This window comes from Pygocentrus nattereri, chromosome 8, assembly GCF_015220715.1.
Source record: "Pygocentrus nattereri isolate fPygNat1 chromosome 8, fPygNat1.pri, whole genome shotgun sequence".
Classification (NCBI taxonomy): Eukaryota; Metazoa; Chordata; class Actinopteri; order Characiformes; family Serrasalmidae; genus Pygocentrus; species Pygocentrus nattereri.
Genome location: NC_051218.1, coordinates 30,636,570 through 30,662,509, shown reverse-complemented (window position 1 = coordinate 30,662,509; position 25,940 = coordinate 30,636,570). Strand labels below are relative to the sequence as shown.

The following is a 25,940-nucleotide window of genomic DNA, read 5'->3' as shown; positions in this document are numbered from 1 at the left end:
ATATTGACCATATTGTAGCCTGTTTTGTACAAAAAGGTGAGCTTTGAAATATTTCAAAGATTTTTCTTTTCACTTATGTTGTTATACTGATAACTTAGCAATGATTTTTTTTTATTAAACAGGAATCCAAAATAGAAGTGCTCTCAGACTTCTGGACCCCTCTGTATGAAGTTAATATTGCTATATAATGGAAGATTATGGATGCCAGTTAGCATCTTGCAAACTGCAGGCCTAAATCATTACAATCTACCAAATGATAAGAAACTTTCAAATTCATCCAAATATTTCAAAGATTTGATTTTTCACTCTTGTTGTTAAACTGATAATATAAATTGGCCATGAAAGTGTTGCATTAAATTAGAAAAGAAATCAAAATAGAAGTGCTCTCAGACTTCTGGACCCCACTGTATGAGGCTGTAGCTATCATGTAAGGGAAGGTAACGCATACCAGTTAGCATCAATACACTCTTCTTTCAAACTGTGTGGAGTTGTTCAGTACATGTGAAATGTTAGTGGTTCATACAGTGTCAGCAACCATATAATTGTGTCTTATTAGAGATTAGAGATGGTTTGAGACAGGTCTGATGGTTTAGGCAGCAGTTAGCACCATGCTAACTGTAAGCTCCCCTTACTTGTTAGCTACACTTTCCTCGTAACTCCAGTGTAAAACTGAAGTAGCAATCAGACACCAAACACGTCTTGGCTGATCAGCCAAGCCATTTAGGTTAATAGGGCAAAAACTGTGTACATTTGATCTTTGAACTGAAGGTTTAATGGAGAGCAGAAGGAAAGATGAAGCACTTTTATGATTTCGGGAGACTTGCCACAGCAGTAAGAATAAGAATAAACCGCTCTGAGCTTTATTTCGCTTTGATGGGAGCTTACATGCGCTTTTTGGTTGTCAAACATCATGCCTTGGCAGATGGGGACCCCCAGCTGAGCCAATATTTTTCTCTGCCAAAAGGTCCGGCCTCATGACTTAAGCATTGCTTCGGTTTATGAAACGTTACATATTTATCATGTGATATTACTGTGGGATACTGCTTGTTGAGCATGCACTGGAGAGAGTCAGGCTCTGAATTCACTTGATATAAATATGTTCATCATTACCATATAAACAGCATATATATGTATATATATATATATATATATATATATATATATATATATTAGAGGAGAAAAGGGGATGGGAGTAAGACACTCCTCTTGTATGTGATATTTTGAGATGGCAATCTGCCCAGAATTTCTAAGGATTCACCCTGTTTTTGTATTATTTTATTATATTATATTATTTTAATTACTCTTTTGGTAACTTTAATACAGCTTTGCTTTGAGGCAGCAGCTAACAGTGAGAGCTACCCTCAACAGCTGTGTGGAGTTGTTCAGTATCTCTAATAGCTAAATCTGAATTAGACCCTCAAAGTAAACAAGAGCTCCATTTCCCCCATATACAATCATAACAGTGCATTTGTTTTACAGATTCATCAGAGAAATGCTACAGATACTACAATTAGAAAATATTTTGTCCTACTGATGTTTGCTCATCCACTTTGTAGTCGAAAATGAGTTTTATCAGTGAAAAGTTACTGGGTTTCCTAAAAATTCAGAGTTGAATTGAATTTGAGTTGAATTGAATTTCTGTGGATGTCGTGAGCCCACCCAGCATGTTCCTCCAAAACAGCATATGCTGGTTTTACCAGTAACCAGCTGTTTTTGTCTGTTGAGGTAATTAAACATTCAGTGAACAGCCCAACATTTGACTGTTACAGCTCTGCATGTTTACTGGCCACACTTAAGGCAATTAGTCTAATTATTAGTCGAATAATTCACAGGAATTATCAAATATTGAAATACTCTACACTACTGCTCTGTGATGTATGTATTTTTGCATGTGCATGTCTGGTCTACCTCATATGCACACATATGTACGCACACACGCACACACACGTGTGAGTGCTGTCTTTGTTTTCGGCCGCTCGCGGGTTAATATTTAAACTGAACGCTCGGTCGGAGGTCCAGCGTGTGAAGGGAGGCACAATGGTAGCACTGTGAGGCTCTGTTTATTCATCCTCTGCTCAATCAGAGAGAGAAAGAGAGAGAGAGAGAAAGAGAGAGAGGGAGTGGGTCAAGGAGAAGTCATGTTTGAGGTAAAGCTCTCAGGAGGCCGGCCTGTGATCACTATATGACATTATTTAACCCACTGAGATGAGGTCATCTCACAGCACGGATATACACAGGCACCCCTCGCTCTCGCTCTGGTATGCCATGTTCGGGGGGGGGGGTCAGTGATTTTTAAGACTTTTTTGGTCAAATTTGATGATGTTCTCCTCACTTTCTGGCAGATGTCAATAAAATAAATGCTCAGAGGAAAATGCTTTGTTTTGCAGTTCTGAGTGTAACTATATAGGGTAACTATATTGAACATTAATCCAGGTAGCATTAAAATAAGTTTCAAGGCAGTCTAACTAAATTACACTGAAATGCTCAGCAGGTTCTAGATATTATCTGGGTTAGTATTTGGTATCTCCACAATACGGAGAAGTTACTTTGGGTAAAAAATATATGGTAGTTATATAATGTAAAAAGACTGTATATGAATAAAGTACAGAGTCTTATACAGTATGTACCTGTTTATCAAACTAAACTTACTGTATTTTATCCTATATTAGTTACATGCTACTTGAGAGTGTTTTTGATTTACTTTCCTGCTTAAACATCTGACATTATAGTGAGCATGTTTGTATTTACCTCCTTGTTACTAAGTCCTTAATCAGTTTAATATTAGTCCCAATGTTTAGAGCACATTTTGATTGGCTCTTTAATTCATAACTTTGCAGTTACTGACACATCCAGAGAGTCCATGAGGTAGTTAGAATTTTCTGGACCGTTATCTTGCGATCACTGCTTATTTTTCTTGCATTCTCAAGATAACAGAAGTTGTTTTCTTGATATCTCATCGTATTTTCCTTGTGATCTCCAGATTATCCAACAAACAACATTTGTTGACTTGAGATCACAAGTCATGATCTCAAGAAAAAATTCTAACTACACTCTCAAAAAAGATGGTTCCTCCAGGGTTCTTTAGTTACAAAAATGGTTCTATATAGAAACATGAACACTCAAAGAACCCTCTGCATGATTAAAGGGTTCTTTGCATGGTGAAATGGTTCTTCAGCTTGATGGAGAATGTGCTGTTGTTATGATGTCAAGGATGTGTAGAGCCCTTGTTAAAAAGATTCTGTGTAGAACCATATACAGCACATTCCACATATAATATAAAGTGATATAGTGAGATGGTAAACAACATGAAGTGTATACTATTCACAGCTAAACAGCTTAGCACCCACAGAGCCAGCAGAGAGATTCACAGCAGCTCCATCACAGGGGGACGCCTCTCGCTCTGTACGCAGAACAGCAGGGATTGAGATCAGTGTTAGTTATCATACGGTGGCCCTAGATCTTTTGAGGTGTGAAAAAACCTGTTAATGCATGGTGGGTGCTTTTACACCTGCAGGTTAACTGAGAATCTTTACTCTGCTACTTCAGATAGTCAGGACATACAAAACTACCAGGAGGTAATATTTCTCAATATGACAGCACTGCAAGAATATTATAACACCGACTATTTTCTAGATTTTATATTTAGTTTTACTTGGTATAAGTAGCTTTATTTAAAGAAATTCATATACCATTAGCATACCATGTATTTCTTTCTAGTTTTTTTTTCTGTCCTCTCTCTATCTTTCATTTTTACTCTCCTCTCTCACTCTTTATCTTGCTCTCTTATTCTGTCCATATTCATCCATTTTCTCTCTCTCTCTCTCTCTCTCTCTCTCTCTCTCTCTCTCTCTCTCTCTCTCTCTCTCTCTCTCTGTCTCTCTCTCTGTCTCTCTCTCTCTCTCCTTGTTGTAGAATTTCCTCCTCGTCCCTCTCACCCCACCTCCACCCCCACCTCTCTTTCCTCTCTGAATGAATGTAAAACCATATTCTTTCTTCTCTCTCTCTTTTTTTCCTCTCTGCCTTTAATTAGCTGTGGATATACAGAAATTCCACTCACAGTTGAGCTGATTTTTCCCAGGGAATTACACAGGGAATGTTTCCCCAGGAGCATGTCTGTATATTTATAATTGGCTGCCTGTGTGTCGAGGGTTTGTTCACTTCTTCATCAGAACCATGTGCAGAACCCTCCGTGCTGCGTTTGAAGCACATTAATCTTCTGGTACTCGCCGCTGACTGTGTTTAGGTTCTAGTTAAATCGAATTAAGTGCCGGCGGTTATGATGCAGACAATTCTGTGTGTTTTAAAGTCCCAGCAGTCTCATGAACTCCACTTTGTAAGTGTAACATTATGAGGATTAAAGCGACAGTTCAATGAAAAAACAAATTTACCTAACCCATAAATTTGCCTAACTTACACTACATGCAATCAGTCGGTCTAGACATGTTTATCAGCTTTAGCATTGGAGAAATGGTGCAAGGCTAATGCAACTAACAAACAGTGGAAGCTTATATACAATAATTTGCATGGTGCAAACTGCATCCCCACAGCTGCATTCACAAGACATGCTGGTATCAGTTTGTTGAGCATTTGTTTGTAGGCGGAGATTAATCTTTCTTTCAAACATAAATCTTGTAAGACTGCTGCCAGTTGATGTTATTTTTCATAAAAAAATATTCAACAAATACACAAATATTAACCAAACCAATAAAAAAGAGATGCATTTTTCACCAAACCTTAAAATGTCCATGAGATTGTAACCTTAATCACACCCTTCTGCCAATCATGCAGAGTTAAGTGCTAAATGGAAAAGTGCATATAAAAAGGGCAAATTTTGTTAGTGTAGCTGACAGTAGCGTCTGTATTGAAGCCTGAACGTTGTCCGTATTTATAGGTAAATGTGGCATACTTTGTCAAAAACCTCCTAAATCATGTAAATTCAACAAATTTACACAATTTGAATGATGCAAATTAGTGAGATATAAACTTCCATTACTTGTTAGCAAACTTTGCCACATTTAGCTTCACTGCAAAACAAAAGAAGCAAAACAAAACGTCTTGGCTAATTACCTGTGAGGTACAAGGGAAAAACTGGGTACAGAACACACTTCATAAAGATGGTTCTTCAAAGGTTCTTCAGTAAAGATTAGGATTCTATATAGAACTAGAAACACACAAAGAACCCTTTGCATGATTGATTAGTTCTCTGTGTAGTGACATGGTTCTTCAGATTGATAGAGAATGTGTTGTACATGGTTCTGTATAGAACCTTTTTGAAAATGACTCTGTATAACATCAAATATAGTTCAGTTGTTGTTACAAGCATCATAATCATCACAATCATCCTTTTCGTGCTGCATAGAATCCTTTTCGAAAAAAGGTTCTGTATAGAAGCATATACAACAATCATTCATCCATCTGAAGAACCATTTCATCATGCAAAGCCTACGTTACAGCTACGCATCAGCACTCAAACCTTCCAGGTGTTTAAACCACATTTGGGCCAAAAAGTGTCAATATGAGGTAGTTTGGAAAAGAAAACTGTCAAATCATTATCAAAACAAAATGTGCCCTTCATACCGAGGATGATACTCTGATGAACATTAAGCTGAACGAGATGTACTCTGAATTAAGGCTGCTCCCATTGTGTTGTAGAATAAAATAAATTATGCCAGTAAAAGCCTTTAATTTGTCAGATAAGAAGAATGCATATTGCGAAAATATGCAGGGCAAGGCTGGTATACCATATAGGCACAACAGGTTTGATGAATTGTCTCAAATCTGTAAGCTGCCATGCACCCAGTCCCCTGTCTGGGGTTTTATTGTGGAAAAATCACAATTTTTACATCTGAATGAAAGAAGAGTCTTGTTAGTACAGCACAGGAGCTGCTCTGAATCTTCCATACCAACAAGACCAGCAGCTAAGTATTATTTTATATATAGTTTCGATTGTTAGTGGTATAGTGGGAATGAGTGATTTAAGTGGATATTTATGAGTTTATGCATGTTTTAAAGGACAGATATGCATCTAGCACAGCCAGTGTGACTGAAAAACAGATTAAAATGGAAGTGTATCAGTTCTACCAGACAGACGACTAAAAACATTAAGTTACTAACTTTTTAAGTGCTATTTTGCGAGTGAGTTTTTGAGTACTTGTCCAGAATGAGTATTTGAAATTTGTAAAAGGCTGTTCAGGCCAGCCATGCTCAAAGTATTCTTAAAATAAAGCCATTTAATAATACCAACAAAACTTTTGCAGGTGTTACTAGGTAATTGAAAAGTATCAAAAGAAGATACGCTGTCAAAAAACTGACGTTTCAAAACACAGAAGCTTGCCCTGTGTGAGGTCCTCAGGGTTGAAACCCATAGCTGCACACAATAGAGCACAGAGTCTGTACCTTTAAGCACTGTGCATTGCTTAAAAGCCTCAGAGCCATGGGCCTGAATTGGTGGCGGCTTGCAAGAAACGTGAAACCTTTGGTGAACTAGGCCGACTGAGGCGGCGGATCGAGGAACAAGCTGTCAATCAGTGGCCTAAACACTGCTGGAACATGCCGAAGAAGAGATGAAACGAAGCGTCTCGTCATTTCACTTCTCTCCTGAAGGGACATCAAAGCGAAGGCTGGCAGCCACGGCAACCCCCCTTATCTGTTTATATAACTGGATACATAAAGTGTTTTGTCTTGTGCAGTAGGTGGATCTTCGGAGCAACTTTACACCCGCCCGCCCGCGGCCGCTCGTGTTTGGATAAGTTTCACACAAGAGATGATCTCGCTTCACCTCAGAAAGCCTGACGAGGAGCGGCCGGACTAGACGGAGCGTTACTGGGGAATCTCCCAGCACTTCTATCACTAATCTCTGTTAGTCTAGGTAAATTCCAATTACAATGGAAGCCAATAGGCAAGGGCTCTCTATAACATTGTTAGCAAAAAGCATTCTATATATTACCAAAAACTGATTTTTTATTTACCGAGGAACCCTTGAAGAACTGTCTTTTTTACAAGGATGAATGTTTGGAAGAACACTTTTGTGAAGCAAAGCATGCTTCAATCATGCAAAGGTTTCTTTGAGTGCTCATAGTGGAACTATTTTATTTTTTAAAGAACGCTTGAAGAACCGTAATTTTTAAGTGTGATTTTTAAGTGTGAATGTTTGGAAAAACCCTGTCTTGATGCAAAGAACCCTTTAGTCATGACAAGGGTTCTTGAAGTCTTCATGGTTCAAAGAACAAAGAACCCTTGAGAAAGAACCATTTTTTTGTGAATGCTTGGAACAAAAAGAGACATATATACTCAAACAATTGCACATTCTGAAATTTAAATAAAGGGTATTTTTGTACAGTTTAGTTTTACATTGTAGAACTTAAAAGAGTTTTTATATATAGGACCCCCCCCCCCCAAATTTCAAGGCACAATAATTATTGGGACATAGTGTTGTGTACTATAATAACATCATATTTATTGCTTTGTTGTGTATCCTTTTCATGCAGTGACTAAAGTTTGAGACTCAGACATCACCAGGGGTTGAGTGATGCTCTGCCAGGCTTGTACGACAGCAATCTTTGGCTAATGCTTGTTTTGGGGGCTAGTCCCCTGATGTGTACAGATATCCCCAATAACCATTTCACTAAAATATGTTCATATTTTCAGGTAAAGTGGTGCAATGTTAAAAGCAAAACAAAAAAAGCTGCTGTGTTTTTTCTTCTTCTGTTAGTTTACTGGCTGGTTGTAAAGCAGAAATCTGATTACTGCCTGGCTCATGTAGACCTCTAGTTTCCCTATTATCTGATTACTCAAATGAATGTAAACTTTTGATCAGATTACTGACTAAATCTGATTTTCTGCAGTTATCGCATTATTAAGTGCATGTTAACACACTCACTGTTTAAACTGAGCTCAAAGCTGCTCAAATAGGAACAATTTCAGGCCGGATTTAAAAGTGTCCAGTGTCTGGGCTCTTCTAATGCTCTCTGTCAACTGGTTCCGTTTAACAGCAGCATAGTAGCTAAATGCTGCTTCTCCATGTTTAAAATAATTTTTAAATAAGTTTTTATTAATAATAGGTGGTCATCCATGACTGTATACTGCAGTCATTTCATGATTTAAAAAAAAAAAAACATTTTGTCATATAACAATGAACATATGATAATATAACTGTTTAATGCAAAAACCTTTTGCTTTATATGAAGTCTTTGGTCGCCAAATTACCATCACAAAACTTTTAGCACCAATCCAGCAGCACCTATCTTCTCACACTGGGGCTGAATCTCAAATGGCTCCTTACATAGTGCACTATGTAGAAATTTAAATACTGGATCTTGCAGCAAGAAATAGTCATTTGGGATTCAGACATGCCCACATTTGTTAAATATGTGCTATTTGGCTGTAGAGGCTAGAATTTCTAAACTTTCATAGCTAGCACACTATTTAGGGAGTACAGAGCTGTTTGGGATTCAGCCTGGGTTTGACGCAACTTCTTACTGGAACACGAACATTTGAAGTATTTAAGACTTTCTAGTGACATTTTTAGATTTTTATACTATCATTTTACAGTCAATCATATCATGAGTACTTTAATTCAATTTAATAGCACAAAGAGTTTTTTTTTTTTTTTTTTCCATGCCGTGGCGCAGCAATGTGTAATTCAGTTGTTGTGAGACAATGTATAACATTCCTAGTCTTAAGTTGCTCTTGTCCAAACTTTTTTGGAATGTCTTACAGGCACCGATTTTAGAATGAACCTATAGTTACAAGTTGACAAAATAAAAAACAAAGAGTCTTTTCTTTGTACCATTTTCATTTAAATGAATGTATAAAACACTGCTTTATGTTTTCACTTGCATTTCACCTAGTGTCCCAACTGGAATCGACATTTGGAATTGAGATGAAGGATTTTGTCCATATTGTAACACTGTAATGTGGGCTTGTATGTGTGTGAAGCGGCGTATTGACTTTCTCCCACATTCCCCGGAGTACCGTTAATCACGACACGACATGCAGATCTCAGAAAGAAACCAATGTCATGTTTACAAAAGTGTAATTTTATCACTCCACCTATTCAAGTCTGTCCTCTCCATCGTGACAGCTCTTCCCAGGCTGTTGGCAAACATGATCTAATGATTTGTTTTATCTTTCCTCTAATTTGAAGCTGTCAGTGTGGTCAGATTTCTTTCCCTGTCCTCTCTGGACTCCATAAGGTTCAGGTTTTCGCCTGAGGCTGACCGTAAGAGCCTGGGCTGATGGGTAAATCATTACTCCTGCTGTTGCTCTTGGCATTGCTGTGGACTCCCAAGTCCTGCATGAATCACTCTCTCGCAGACAGGTCTCTCCATTCGCTCTCAGATAAAGTGGCAAATAAGTAATCTGGTGCTGTCTGCATGAAACAGAAGATGTTAGAATATCTTATGAAGGGTCAGCGCATTTTCATGGTCTTGCAGAGTCTTCAGCAACTGTTAAGCTTTTAATGCTGGGACAGAAAATTGTCTGCTTTTGCTTATTAATTACAAATGTTTCATATGCAGTTTCTGCTTTATTTTTATTATCTAAAGTATGCCTTAAACAAAGTCAGAAATTAGTAGATTTTTATTTTTTTGTTTGTTACAAACTACCGTTTTTTTGTAAAATAGAAAAAATGCATAGGAATATACTTCACATTTAAGTGTCTTTTATTGTTACTCTAATGAAACAAATCAATTGAACGTGTTTCCAGATTTTATTGAAATGATGAGGACAAACACAAAGAAAGATTCACTGACAAAATGTTTATATATATTGCTGCTTTTTAAGTGAAACAAATGAAGTCATATCACCCCCTACACTTCCTGTACTGTATTACAGTCTGTCAGAAGAACCCTTTCTTAAAATGGGCTATTCTATTGTTACAAGCTTGACATCATAATCATAGAAGAAACTTTTCATGATGCAAAAAACCCTTTAATCATGCAAAGGGCTCTTTGAGTGTTCATGGTTCTTTATAGAACCAGTTCCTTTAGTAAGGAACTATTTTTTAGCGTGCAAAACTGAATGTGTGCAAAATATATGGCACATTTTTATTGTCTTATTTAAAATTTGATAACAAATAAACCGAAATTGTGCACCAACATTCACAGGTAAGATCTTTTTTTTCTGTTTAATTTTATTTAAAGGGTGTGTTAACTTACTTTCACTTAGAAAACCAACAGAACATGTATTTTGACAAAAGGTTGTCAAATGTTTGTGTGCAACTGTGCATCAATCTAACAGGCAGAGCAACAAAAATAACCTGTTTAATCCTAAGGGATAAAGAGAATTTGGAAAATAGTCATGTAAAAATGAATTGAGAGGGGTACATATCTGAAAAAAAAAAACATTTAAAGTTAATAATTATAAAAAGTTGATGTTTAAAGGGTTAAAGGTTCTCTTTCAGAGTGCTGAGATTCTTTCCAGTGAGTGAATGATGATTTTCTTTTGCAGTTAGATCCTTAAATGTCCTTTTTTTCCAGGACAGGACAGACAGGACAGGCTGATTTTATGGCATGTTATTGTAAGGTGAAGTGTTTTTGTGTCTGTAGTCAGACGGTTTAGAGTAGCTGCTGGCTCTGTGGAGGTTTGGGTTACCAGCAGACTTAATAGAGCTGTATGTATGTGTGTGTGTGTGTGTGTGTGTGTGTGTGTGTGTGTGTGTGTGTGTGTGTGTGTGTGTGTGTGTGTGTGTTGAGGCTGTGTGAAAGGTGAAGGGAAATCTGCCGGTGGTCCCCTGGGTGGGCTCTGGGTGTGGGAAGTGTGTAAAGACCCTTTCAGCACAGCAACATTCCAGCAGCTGTCCATTCCCATCAGACACTTCCCTTACAACATCGCACACTTCCTCTGCAGACACTTTCACCCACACCTACACCACAACACACACGCACTTATAGTGGTGCACCAGACTCATACACTGGAGCGTATCAGCTCTGATACTGACCTAATTAACTCTCATCCTGAAAAAGTGGCTGTTTCTGCCAGGAAATCTACTCTCCTCCCTTAGTTTGCCACAAACTACTGTTATGAGCAACGATTATGAGTATCCCTTGCTCTTCAATCGCCCTGAATGTTTTCACTGATCAGTCCTCAAATCAATATTATAGTGCATCCAACAAAGAAGGCAGCATGGAGCTTCTGTTATGCAGTGATAGGAAACATAGTTGCTCACAGAAAGCTCCAATTCCACATGCTGATCCATTTTGCTGAATAACATGGATATGAATGCTCACCAGCTACTGGAAAGTTTTTAATCAGTTAAAGGGCTCATTTTATGCTCAGTTGGCATATAAATTTAAACACATTCAAACATACTTTGTTACCTTGTTCTTCAATGGTCAGGATCCCCACAGGACCCCCGCAGAGCCAATATTATTTGGTTGGTGGGTCATTCTCAGTACTGCAGTGACACTGATGTGGTTGTGATGTGTTAGTGTGGAGTTTTAAACACTGTACCCATGCACAGTCCAGTCTATTAGACATATCTACGTTGTTGTTGTTTCACCTTGTAGATGTAAAGTCAGCGGCACAGTTTGTTTTGTTCATCCTTTTGGCTCTCAGTGCAGCAGCAACACTGAGGTGTTATATCTGATCCACTCACACCAGCACAACACACACTAACACCACCACCACGTCAGTTTCAGCAAATGGTTTTAGTCACACAAATTTATGACAGTGATTTGGTTCCTCTGTGATTTCTTAGCAAATTGTCCAGGAATTCTCATCTTTCACCTTTCATTTCACCAATTTCACCCCATCTAATAAAACATGCCCAGATCCTGATCCTATGGATCATCCCACACTGTGTGTCTATCAGTTCTTTATTCCCCTTTATGGAGCAATATATTTTAATGATCCTGTTGTCTGATATTGAAATGAAAGACTCAGACATGATCTCACATCTCACGTCTCCCTCCTTCACAGATCTAACCGCTGCACTTTACTGTCATTATGATCCTTTGCTTTAGGGAGCAACAACGCTTAAAATCTTGTCAAAACATGAGAAGGTACGTAATAATTTCTCAGGAGTAAACGGAGCTCCAGGCCTAGGCTTGGCAACAACTTTCTCACCAATTAAGAATTCGGCTCTGCTAGTCTTGATCTGATCATTTGTGACCTTCTAAGACTGCTCATCTTTGCGTTATTAGGACACACGTGCCCCTGTAGGCAGGCTTTTATGACTACTGGTGATTAATCTTATTATCAATAATAGACTGTTAAGAGAATCCTTGAGGATTATGGCTGAGATGGAAACTTCTCATCAAACGCAGTGCATGCTGTGTTAGCAGATTGTAACCCTCACTCAGCTATTGATCATACAAAATCATTTTCATATATCTTTTTAAATGCAATTATAAGGGTTTGACTTTATCAGTACTCAATAAGGATAACAATAATATGCTGTTGTGGTTTGGTTCATTGCTTTCGCTGTAGATTTGCTCATCTGTCTATGACTGTGATGGATTTTGCTTGCTTGCGGTGAAAACTTCACAATTCTTGGCCCACAAATATGTTCATTTGTAGTACTGCTACCTGTCTCAATTACCACTTAATCTCTAGATTGTAATTATTTGAGCTGAATTGAAATTATGTAAACTGACCACAACTGTGTGGCTGTGTTGCTGTGTCACAATAATGAATACCTGGCTCTAAATGTAGGTATTATGATATAAATTGAGTCTGCTCTACAGTTTCTCATTAGGTTGAATGAATAACTGGCTTTAAATGTATGTATTGTGATGTAAACTGAGTCTGTTCTACAGTTTCTCATTAGGCTGAATGTATAACTGGCTTTAAATGTAGGTATTGTGATGTAAACTGAGTCTGTTCTATAGTTCCTCATTAGGTTGAATAAATAACTGGCTTTAAATGTAGGTATGGTTATTCCTGCTATTTGCCTATTTAGGAGTATTTTATTTTCGCCAGTTACACAAATATCGTTATGCATCATAGAGGACTCTCTTTCAATATATCAAGTATCACAGAATTGCAGTATGGTGATGTCATCATTATTGTGGGCAACATATTGTGATAATATCGCATGTTAAGATATCTTGTGATTCCCATCCCTAGTGACATCACAACCAAAGTGTTCTGTGAAGACTTTCCAACCTTACAACAGTAGCTAAACGGGCGCATCAGTAGACGGAAACTGGACAGTCAAATTTGACTTTGCCACTGATGCTGTATCAGGTAAAAGACAAACACTAACACCCTTCTGTCTCTCGGTGTAGGGGTTCAGGAGACTCAGCATGAGAAGGTAGTGATGGTGAGTGGTGAGGGGATGATTCACAGCCCTGGATTTCCACACACATACCCCCGCAGCACTGTGATTGTGTGGAGGCTGGTAGCTGCCGATGAAGTCTCCAGAATCCAGCTGACTTTTGACCATCGTTTCGGCCTAGAGGACCCTGAGGACGGCGTCTGCAAGTAAGGCGTTCACATAGTTTTAGCATAGTTTTAACATCAGTTTCCCACTTTGAGCCCTTGCAGCAGAAAAAAGTGAATTTTATTGTAAAAAATTATATAAGTATGCTGTGGCACTGTTTGATGCCCTATATTTAAAAATAAAGGGGTCAATAAAACAGAAATAAAGCATAGTATGGTTTTTTGTTGTACAGGCTTGGTTGCATTATAAATAAAATAGAAAACAAAATAACTGATAATCCAAAAAAGAGTGAAATAGTTAAAATACACACTTAAAAAAGATGGTTCTCCAAGGGTTCTTTAGTAAAGAAAATGGTCCTATGTCAAACCATGAAACTATTTGCATGATTAAAGTGTTCTTTGCATGGTGAAATGTACTATATAGCACCATAAAAGGATTCTTCTACTAAAACAAGCCTGACATTGTAACAATAGCAGAATCGTCTTTGGTGCCATATAAAAGCCTTTTTAAAAAGGTTCTATATAGAACAATAAACAGCACATTCTTCATCGCAGTAAAGAACCTTCATGATGCAAAATTGTTCTTTACATTGATGGAGAATGTGCTGTAGATGGTTCTCTGTAGAACTTTTTTCAAAGGGTTCTATATAGCACCAAAAAAGGGTTCATCTATTGTAACAAGCCTGACAGCATAACAATAGAACAACTTTTTGGTACTATATAGAAACTATATATGTTCTATATAGGACAGTATACAAGACATTCTCCATCAACTTGAAGGACGATTTCCTGATGCAACTAACCCTATCCTCATGAAAAGGGTTCTTTGAATGTTCATCGTTCTATATACAATCATTGTCTTTACACACTTAAAAATGGTTGTGTAAAGATAGTTATTCAATGGTTCTTTATTAAATAAAATGGTTCTATCTAGAACCATAAACACTGCATGATTAAAGTGTTCTTTGCATGGAGAAATGTTTTTTTTTTTTTCAGATTAATGAAGAATGTGCTGTAGGTGGTTCTATATAGAGCCTTTTTGAAAAGGGTTTTAAAAAGCACTTTAAAAATGGAGTGTGTTGTATATGGTTCTATACAGAACTACCAAAAACGGAACTTTCCCTGTAACAAGCCTGACGTTGTAACAATACAAGAACCCCTTTCGGTGATCTATAGAACCCTTTTCTAAAATGTTCTATATACGGCAATATACAACGCATTCTTCATCAATATGGAGAAAGGGTTCAAGTCAAGTCAAGTCAAGAGGCTTTTATTGTCATTCCATCTATGTACAAGTACACAGTGGAGTGAATTTACATTCCTCCAGGAACAACACAGTGCAGCAAGGAACAAAAAGTACAAAGTGCGAATGTGCAGACATCATGTGCAAACAAAAAATTAAACTAGAAACAATAAATACGATAAATTAAACAGACATTAGGCACTGTAAACAGACAGGACAGTGCAGCACCGACACAGCACTCATTCTGGACATGAGGTAGTGGAATAAGGTGCAGAGATATTAACATGCTGTGATCTGTGAGTCACACAGTCAGATGACGGACATAAACACAGCAGTTACTGAGGTAGAAAAAACCAGAGTAAAACAGTGTAAACACAGTGTAGCAGCAATGTTCCAGATGAACATTGTAGACCAAGTAGAACATCAAAGGAGTTGTGTGTGTGTGTGTGTGGAGTATGTGTGTGAGGGGGGGGGGTTAGCTCAGTCCTTGTGAGTTTAAAAACCTGATTGCTTGAGGAATAAAGCTGTTGCAGAGTCTGGCAGTGATGGCACAGATGCTTCGGTACCTTCTGCCAGACGGCAGCAGTGAAAAAAGTCCATGTGAGGGATGGTTGGGGTCGTCCCCAATGCTAGTGGCTTTCTGCATACAACGTGTGGTGTAGATGTCCATGATGGAGGGGAGAGAGACACCGATGATCTTCTCAGCTGTCCTAACTATACGCTGTAGGGTCTTGTGGTCTGAGGTGATGCAATTCCCAAACCAAGCGATGATGTAGCTGCTCAGGATGCTCTCCACAGTCCCACTGTAGAACATGGTAGAAAATGGTTCTATATAGAACTATGAACATTCAAAGAAATATTGCATGGTTAAAGGTTTCTTTGTATCGTGAAATGGTTATTTAGATTGATGCAGAATGTATTGTATATTGTTCTATATAGAAACTTTTTAAAAAGGGTTCTATATCACAATAGTTCATCTACTGTAGTACATTGTAACAATAAAAGAACACTTATATAGATGCTATATAGATGTAATGTGGAGCGATGAGGCGGACGCATGCGCTGAGATAAGCGACTTTTATTCTGGGCAAATCCAGGGTCATGGTCAAAACAGTCCAAGGTCATATATCCAACACGAAGTGATTGGGGGACAGACATGACATAAACCAGAATCAAACAACACCAGTACAACCAACAACACAGACAGAGATTCAAACAACAGCAAACACGATGAGCAAACAAAGACCAGCCAACACAAGGGGCAAACACAGGGCTTAAATACACAGGGAAAACGAGGCACAGGTGGAAAACAGGTGGAGACAATCAGGGGCAGAGTCATGAAACGAGGGGGCTAAACCAAAACAAAATGCATATGTGCTAAACCAAAACATGAACACATGGACAGGACTGGGAGGTGAAAGCTAGATCCGTACCCAGAGACCTTCGTGCTTCAAGTACGGCTCGACTTTTTTTTTTTCAGCAGGTTTAGTGTTGTGTAGACTCTGTGTTGAGTTGTAGGTATTTTTCTACTTGTTGTATTTGTTTAGGTCTCAATGCATAGAGCAAGTAGCAATTTAGAGCAAAGCCCTTTAAAATTATGTCGACCTTTATTAACATGAGATATTCTGAAGTAATGACAAGCACTTTTGTAAGTCGCTCTGGATAAGAGCGTCTGCTAAATGCCATAAATGTAAATGTAAATGAGGGGCCAATCGTGACAATAGAACCCTTTTGATTTTTTGTTGGGGGGGTTTAGATGTCATTGAATAAAGACATGATTGGTGTCTTTAGCTTCAGACTGGAGCTACATTTTAAAAAGTTCTAAGCAACCATATAGAAGCCTGAATTGTATCCATACTTTTGCTCATGTTTATAGATGTCTATATAGTGTGTTATACAGTGTCCATACAATGCTGAAATCATCACATTTGCCTCAAAGCTTGTGGGGTTCGTAGGTAATTTCTAATAGACTCTAAAAGATCAGTCTGCTAACACTGACGTCCCTGTAGTTAGAATAATAAGCCTTAGTGTGTAATAGGCCTGGGATTTTAAAGGGTTAATCAACACTTACACTGTATGATATAAAAGGACTAAAGAGCCATTCCTGCTGGGAAGAACCAGAAAATTGTCCATGTACTTTTTTTTTTCTCTCTGTTTCTTAAAATTTTGTTATAATATTTCAAAATAATAACTGATAGACTCTAATTATTGACTTAGCATCTGAAAATAATGTCTTGTGTTCTCAAAAATTGGACTTGTCTCAAAATAATCACTTATTTTTTTCTTTTTTTTCACATCAGTCTTTATCTCGAAATAATTGATTACTTTCTTAAAATTTAGTAGCTCATTATTTCAACATAAGTCATTATTTTAAGATATGAAGTCATGTTTAATATAGCAAGTCAAAGTTTAGTTTTGAGAGTAAATATTTAAAGATAATATGTCTTGAGTTACATACTACATCCATGATATGAGAAGATATCATTGTTTTGACACACTGGATTGATTGACACAATGGAATATTTCACTCTGTGTTGTTCATTAGTATTTTATTATATTTCAGCTGTAAACTGTTATTACATCTAGTAAGAAAATCTGAGCAAAGTACCACACATTCCTCTCCCTGTTTTCTAATTAAACGCCTGCAGTTCCTGTAATAGGAGTTCAGAAATCAAAAGCAGTTCAGAATAAATATTTTCCAACACTCAGTCTTTGCTTTCATTCCTCAGCGTTTGGTTGCAAAGCGTTTGATGATGTAATCGGTAGCTGAAGGGAAAAGCTCTGGAGATCAGATTCGCTCTCAGTGTTTCAGTTTATCTGCATCTTTACAACCAATACAGCTTAAAGACAAACACAAAAACCAGAGGAACCCAAAGTACAGGCCATGCACACTGCAAAGAGATGGTTTTTGAAGGGTTCTTTAGTGAAGATAAAGAACTAGAATGAGGTTTGTCCAGTATAGCTTGTGTTACTGTATCATTATTGCAGTATATTAATTATTCAGTAGAACACGAGGGAGTGTGTTATAACGCAGTAACGTTGAGCTGAAGACAAGTGCTGTAGATCATCAAGGCCATGATGTTATACGTAAACATACATGACCTTGAGTGTTCTAATGCTTTTATACAACAGTTAAATAAATAAATTAAGAAATTAATAGATTGGGCTGTGAACATGGCATGTAATATTTTCTAATGTTAGAAATTCCTTTAAATTGTAGTTTCTTAACAAGCAGCTTGTTGCTACATCAGAGTAGCGAGCTCTACTCACTCGCTGCCCATCTGGCAGTTCGTCCTCCAGCTCCTTACACTAAATCCCGAAAAGTCATTACCACTCAGCAGCTTTTCGGTCTGCAGCTGTGACAGAAGAACACCTAAAGAACCTGAAATTAGTGAATACCCTTCGCCAAATATGTAGTCTAGTCTGACCAAATCGGACTGATCCATAAAACTGCCACAATATCAAGTTTAGCTCAGTCTTGTTTTTGTTTTTTTCTAGTTCAAAATTAATGTTGTTTTGTTCCAGCCCGTCTGTAAAGCATTTCACAGCTCGTTTTGTATGCGAGTGTTATTCAGTTCATTTTTGTCTGATTCCAGGTTGTTTAGGTGTTCTTCTTTCACAGCTGCCGACTGAAAAACTTGCTCAGTGGGAATGACCATTTCGGAATTTAGTCTCATCTTCAGAGTCTGACCAAATCGACCGTAGGTCATATGCGATCTTGAAAGTGTCCATTTTCTGTTTGTGTGCAAAGTAAGAAGTAAAAATGCTCAAATGGCTTGAGCATCTCCTACAGCTGTCAAAGTCGTTGCTTAGCAGCTGTGTCTCAGCAGGGTGATACGTTGTCTGTGGAAAAAAATAGTTAGAACGCTTCTCAATCAATGATCTTACTTGGCTGGAACTAACTGTTGTATAACAATAACTAATAATAAGCATTTCTATGTGAGAATGTAGTATTTATTGTGTTTATTAAACATTTCAGATGAGATTTGCTTTGTGTGGATTGAACAGCGTTGTACTCTTACTGTGTTCTGTGATTTTAAATCTTGAAGGTTCCACTTATGTCCGTTCTTAAGTGTGCTGTGATGAAGGAGAGATGTATGTGCTTGCTGTTGCCATTGTTAAAGATTCAGAGTGGGGGTGGGGGTTAAGGGGGCTATTTGTGAGATTGCCTAAGCGAGTTAGTGCTGATGAATATTGAGATCAATCTTAAAAAGGTGGTTCATTGGGGCTCTGTCTAAAAGACAGGAGGCTGTGCTGGAGGTGGCGGAGATGAAGATGCTGAGATTTTCGTTGGGAGTGACAAGGATGGACAAGATTAGAAATGAGCAGATCAGAGGGACAGTGAAGGTGGAGCAGTTTGGAGATAAAGCCAGAGAGGCCAGGTTGAGATGGTTTGGACATGTGTTGAGGAGGAATAGTGGATATATTGGTCAAAGAATGTTGGAGATGGAGCTGCCGGGTAGAAGGAGAAGAGGTAGACCTCAGAGAAGGTTTATGGATGTAGTGAAGTGACATGGAGATGGTTGGTGTAAAAGTAGAGGAGGCAGTGGATAGGGCAAGATGGAGGCAAATGATCTGCTGTGGTGACCCCTAAAGGGAGCAGCCGAAAGAAGAAGAAGAAAGGCTCTTTAGTAAAGAAAATGGTTCTATATAGATTCATGAACATTTAAAGAAGTCTTTGTATGAGTAAAGGCTTCATTGCATTGTGAAAGGGTTCTTCAGATTGATGGAGAATGTGCTTGATATTGTTTTATACATAACCTTTTTGAAAAGGCTTCCATATAGCACCTTGGTGCTCTATAGAACCCTTTTTCATAAAGGTTCTACATAAAGCCATCTACATCACATTCTCCATAAGCCTGAAGAACCATTTTAACCTTACCCAAAACTTAACCTTAGCCAACTTTACCCAAAACCTAACCTTACTCAACCTTACCCAAAACCTAACCTTACCAAACCTTACCCAAAACTTAACCTTAGCCAACTTTACCCAAAACCTAACCTTACCCAACCTTACACAAAACCGAACCTTACTCAACCTTACCCAAAACTTAACCTTAGCCAACTTTACCCAAAACCTAACCTTACTCAACCTTACCCAAAACCTAACCTTACCAAACCTTACCCAAAACTTAACCTTAGCCAACTTTACCCAAAACCTAACCTTACCCAACCTTACACAAAACCTAACCTTACTCAACCTTACCCAAAACCTAACCTTACCAAACCTTACCCAAAACTTAACCTTAGCCAACTTTACCCAAAACCTAACCTTACCCAACCTTACACAAAACCGAACCTTACTCAACCTTACCCAAAACTTAACCTTAGCCAACTTTACCCAAAACCTAACCTTACTCAACCTTACCCAAAACCTAACCTTACCAAACCTTACCCAAAACTTAACCTTAGCCAACTTTACCCAAAACCTAACCTTACCCAACCTTACACAAAACCGAACCTTACTCAACCTTACCCAAAACCTAACCTTACCAAACCTTACCCAAAACTTAACCTTAGCCAACTTTACCCAAAACCTAACCTTACCAAACCTTACCCACAACCTAACCTTACCCAACCCTACCCAAAATCTAAGCATCACCCTGGCCCTAATCTTAATCCTAACCTAAACCTCAACCCAAAGGCTAATCCTAATCCTCATCCTTGACCCAAACCTAACCTGAACCTCAGCCCTAATCTTAACCCTCATATGTTTTTGACATGTTGTTGAGAGTATGTTGGGTGTTTGTTTCATCTGAAGGGACCATTCAAAATAAGGGGTCATCGAATTTTCTAATCATTTTCTTACAAAATCAGGACTTTTTTGTCCTGTAAATGCACAAAAAACAAACACCACAACACACACAGCAGCCAGCCTTTCCATATTAAAGACCTTTTCAATTTCTGGCTTTCTCTCTGCAACCCACCCCCCACCCCTCTCTCTCTCTCTCTCTCTCTCTCTCTCTCTCTCTCTCTCTCTCTCTCTCTCTCTCTCTCTCTCTCTCCTCCTGCTGTTGTTCATTTGGAGCAGCCACGCTTTACTGGCTGGTGCGATCAATGGCAGCCACGCACGGTCCTGAACTCGTCCTGCCAAAGAACGAAAGACCAGCGTCTGCCCATGTCATTTAAAACTGCACACTCTCCTTCTGTCACACGCCCCATACCCACGACTCTTATTGATCTGTGATGGGATAAATATTCCACAGCTGCACTTTTTTTTGGACCTAAGTACTGTCTTTTAGATGTATGAACACATGAGGAATACATGAATCCCGCACATCTCTCAGACACTTGCTGGGCTGCAGAGATTAATGTGACGTATTTCACGGAAATCTACCGGTTCAAGGGATCACAAATCAATGCAGAGCTTTTTCTTCACAGTCAGATTCCCCGAAGTGCCAATAATAGATCACATGACAGGCATATCCCACGTGCATATCACTCAGAGATCTGGAGTCTGGCCAGCTGTGTCCACAGCACCTCCATCTGGCCATCCACAAGAAAGTCACTCTGGCTGAGTGGAGCCACAGCGAAACCAGGACAGCAGAGACGTCAGAGCTGCAGTTTATTCAGCTTATCAACTGATTACAGATGCCTTTATATTAGACATGCTTGCCTCCACTGAGCGCGTGTGATGCTAAAGCCTGTAGGTCAGCAGGTACAGACTGTCATACATCTGTTGCTGCGTTAATTACTCACACCATCTATTTCATTCATCACTAGATAAAGACCACCATAGGACCACCACTGACCAGATATTATTTCACTGGTGACTTTTGCTGACTGTTGCTGGAGGCATTGGTCACTTTATCAGAAACCTCTCACTTGTAGCTTCGTCTCGCTGGTGTTCAGTCAGAGACTGTAGCTCATCTGTTGATCCCCTGTTTGTGTTGTTCACCATCAGTGGTCAGTTTCTGGCCACAGAGATGCTGGTGGCGGAGCTCTTTCAACCTAGCAGTGACTATTATCCTCTCTCTCTCTCTCTCTCTCTCTCTCTCTCTCTCTGTTTCTCTTTCTGTATCTCTCCCTCAGCTCTTTGTCTTTTTAACTCTCTCTCTATCTCTTGCTCTCATTCTCTGTTTCTCTTTGCTCTTTCTCTCCCTGCACATTTTCTCACTTTCTTCTCTCTCTTGTTCTTTTTTCTTGTTCTCTCTCTCCCTTGTTTCTCTTTCTGCCTTACTGCCCTTCATGTTATCACTCCTTCGTTCCTTCTTGTTCTCTCTTTCGCTCTCTCTCTCTCAATCTCACTTTGCCTCTCTTTTGCTCTTTTCTCACTCTCTCCCCTGTTTTTCTCTCTGTCTCTTTGTCTCTCTCTCTATCTCTCGCTCTCATTCTCTTTTTCTCTTTGCTCCTTCTCTCCCTGCACATTCTCTCTTTCTTCTCTCTCTCTTGTTCTTTTTTCTTGTTCTCTCACTCCCTTGTTTCTCTTTCTGCCTCACTGCCCTTCATGTTATCACTCCTTTGTTCCTTCTTGTTCTCTCTTTCGCTCTCTCTCTCTCAATCTCACTTTGCCTCTCTTTTGCTCTTTTCTCACTCTCTCCCGTTTTTCTCTCTGTCTCTCTGTCTCTCTCTCTATCTCTCGCTCTCATTCTCTTTTTCTCTTTGCTCGTTCTCTCCATGCACATTCTCTCTTTCTTCTCTCTCTTGTTCTTTTTTCTTGTTCTCTCATTCCCTTGTTTCTCTTTCTGCCTCACTGCCCTTCATATGTTTTCACTCCTTCGTTCCTTCTTGTTCTCTCTTTCGCTCTCTCTCGTTCTCACTTTGCCTCTCTTTTGCTCTTTTCTCACTCTCTCCTGTTTCTCTTTCTCTCTCTCTCTCTCTCTCTCTCTCTCTCTCTCTCTCTCTCCCGCTCTCTCTCTGTCTCTCTCTCTTTCTCTCTCCCTCTCTGTCTCTCTCTCTCTCTCTCTCTCTCTCTCTCTCTCTCTCCCTCTTTCGTTCTCATGCTTCTCTCTCACTTGCTCTTTCTCCTGGTTTCTTCTATCCCTCATCAGTCTTTCTGTCCCTCATCTGCTCTCTATCACTCTCTTCCTCATCTATTTTTTTGTATTTCTCTACTTGTCCTCACTTTCTTCTCTCTTTCTTGCTCTCTTTTTCTCTCATTCTCTCCTCTGTTTGCCTGTCTCTCTCTCCCTCATCTCTCTCTCTCTCTCTCTCTCTCTCTCTCTCTCTCTCTCTCTCTCTCTTTCTCTGTGCTGAGATATTTGCAGTAGTGTTTCTGATCTGAAGTATGAACAGGGAAGCCCTGAAAACAACACCACAACCCCCACCTAAATAAGCAAGAAATAATAAGAATAAAGAGTGAAATCTCTCTCTCACACAGCTATGATGAGGCTGAAGTTGTTCTGTAAACACTGTCAGTAAATTAAGACAAAAGAGCGTCTCTGCTAAGATCTGATCTGCGGATCAGGAGAGAAAAAATGTAATAAAAGCTCTGAAATGCTGAGTGTATCAGACGCCACGAGCAGATGCAGCAGAGAAGAGACTACAGAGACACACACACACACACACACACACACACAAACATACACACACATACATACATTCACACACATACATACACACATACATACTCACACACATACACACACACACACGCATACACACACATACATACATTCACACACACACACACACACACACACACACACACACACACACACACACACTCAGCCATTCTGCTTGTGATTCTGCTTCACCAGCTTTTTGATGGTTGTTCTCAACTTAACTTTATAGTGCTGTGAAGAAGTATTTGTCCCTTCCCAATTTCCTGTTTTTGCATATTTGTCACACTTGAATGTTTCAGATCATTACTTTAAATATTAGATGAAGGTAACCCAAGTAAGCACAATATGCTGTTTTTAAATGATAATTTCTTTTATTGAAGGAAGAAAGCTGTTCAGCCCTACCCTGCCTTATACTAGTCATAGTGCATACTCTTTCTTTATCTTATATTAAAATTAGTTGGATGATCTGAAACATTTAACTGTGACAATTTAGCAAAAACAGAAGAAATCAGGGGAGTGGCTAATACCTTTTCACAGCACTGTAATTCTACAGCACCTTAATACTTTGTACTTTATTAATATTATAAGATTTACAAAAAAGTAAAACAGTAAATAAATGAAATAATTAAATAAACAAAATATGAAATGTAAAAAATCAGCTAAGATTTAAAATGTGAATTTTGAAGTAATAGATCAGTTATTTTATTATCTGTTATACTCAGATGGTGTGTAACATTTATCAGTTCAGTGCTTGCATGACAACAGAACCTATACATTAGCTTCAGATACTAAGTCATTATAGTTAGTATTAATAGTACTGGATTATTGAATAATTAATAGTACTTACAAATTATTCATAGTAGGTACTGTATAGTAGTTATTCACTAATTCATAGTAGGTACTGAATAATTCATAGTAGATGCTAAATAAATCATAGTAGTTAGTGAATAATTACTGATACTGAAGATAATTGAGATACTGAATAATTTATAGTAGCTACTGAATAATTCAAAATATTTACTGAATAATTCATACTACATACTAAATGTCATAGTAGTTCCTGAATCATTTTTAGTAGTTCCTGAATCAGTTTTAGTAGTTCCTGAATCATTTTAGTAGTTATTGAATGGTTCCTAAAAGCAATTAAACAATTCATAATAGTTACTGAATAATTGATAGTAGTTATTGAACAGTTCATAGGAAGTATTAATAATTATTAATCAGCATTAATTATTAATTATTATTAATAACATTGTCTTAAGTTTTAAGTGGAGCAAACTAACCTAATGAAACAGAGATTATGAATTACTTGTCGATGAGTCAGGCTGGCTTTAGATGGTAAAACTTTCATGCACTTTAGTTGCTTGAAAGTTGCACTTGGGTTGCAGCAGTTGCAAGTAACTCAACTTTATGGAACAATTTTCATGAAACACACAGCAACACATCGAATGAAACACTAATTGATTTTGCCACATTAATAGACATTTCAGCAAGAATGATAAAGTGCATCATAAGATAAAAACTGCTGATTGAATGTGTTGCATGCAGGTTTTGGTGCTGCTTTTAAATTTGTAGCAGTAAGTAAGAATTTCATTGTTCAGTTTAACCTCTTACAACCTCAGGCTTATTACATACTAAGGCTTACTATACAGTAACTACAGGGACTTCAGTGCAAACTGGTTGCACTGAAGTCCACTGCCATTCTTAGGTTATAGTTGTATTGTATTAGATTAAGATTAAGTGACCCTTATTAGTCCCACAACAGGGAAATTTCATCTCCGCATCTAACCCATCCGTGAAGAGAAACACCCACACACACTAGGGGGCAGTGAGCACACTTGCCCAGAGCAGTGGGCAGCCCAATCCGCAGTGCCCGGGGAGCAGTTGGGGGTTAGGTGACTTGCTCAAGGACACGTCAGTCATATGCTGTCGGCTCTGGGGATCGAACTGACGACCTTCCGGTCACGAGGCTGGTTCCGTAACCTCCAGCCCATGCATATTGTATGTATGTATTATCCTTGCTGGTGAGTCCTGGACATTTAAGGGGTTAAAGAACCTCTATGTAATGTAAAATTTCTTTACAAGTAAAACATTTTTTTTTTCTAGTGGTGTACGTCTAAGACAAGCACCATTTAGGAACTTCAGCACTATAGATTACAAGAGCACAGTGTAAAGAACTTTTGCGTTTACTTGGAGATTCTTACAAAAAAGGTCCTGAAAAATAGTTCTCTAAAACCAGAATTGGTCTCCTATGGCACTGCTCCAAAGACCACCTTTATTGTTAATAATGTAGTGATAAAAAGTGTTTGTCACTGACATTTTCAGTAGTTTCTTCACTAAATGAACTACTTGAGATTTATACCAGGTAGTAATTAAAGCACTTTGCATTATTGATGAGCCATCTGCCCACCATGCTGTTTGGTATGGAGAACATCTCTCCTCAACACACTCTTCAAAGAGAGAGAGAGAGAGAGAGAGAGAGAGAGAGAGAGAGAGAGAGAGAAAGCACTAACATACAAACTCTGCTTTTAATCACAGGGCATTATGTATATCTGACCTCGCTCATGGACTGAATTATTGTTGTTTTCAGTCAGAGAAAAGCTCGTTCTAAAGGGGTGAGGTCACTGTTAGACTGCTAATGAATGTTCTCAGACAGCTTCTCTATCCTCCATCTACAGCTGAATTAACCCGTCCCTGATTCAAACCAGTATAACAGACCTGTATGTATGTAGCTGTTTCACATCCAGCATTTATTTTGCAATATGTAGCAGTGCAATCATAGTACAGAACTGTATCCAAACCGTGCAGTC

At 38.5% G+C, this 25,940-nt stretch overlaps 1 protein-coding gene across 1 annotated transcript in view; it reads left to right on the top strand.

Annotated features, from left to right (window-relative positions):
• pdgfc (platelet derived growth factor c) overlaps positions 1 to 25,940 on the top strand; it is a 115,506-nt gene that overhangs the window by 53,934 nt on the left and 35,632 nt on the right. Inside the window, exon 2 of the mRNA XM_017693389.2 lies at positions 13,230 to 13,425. Coding sequence (XP_017548878.1) covers positions 13,230 to 13,425 — 196 coding nt within the window. The remainder of the gene's footprint in view (positions 1 to 13,229; positions 13,426 to 25,940) is intronic.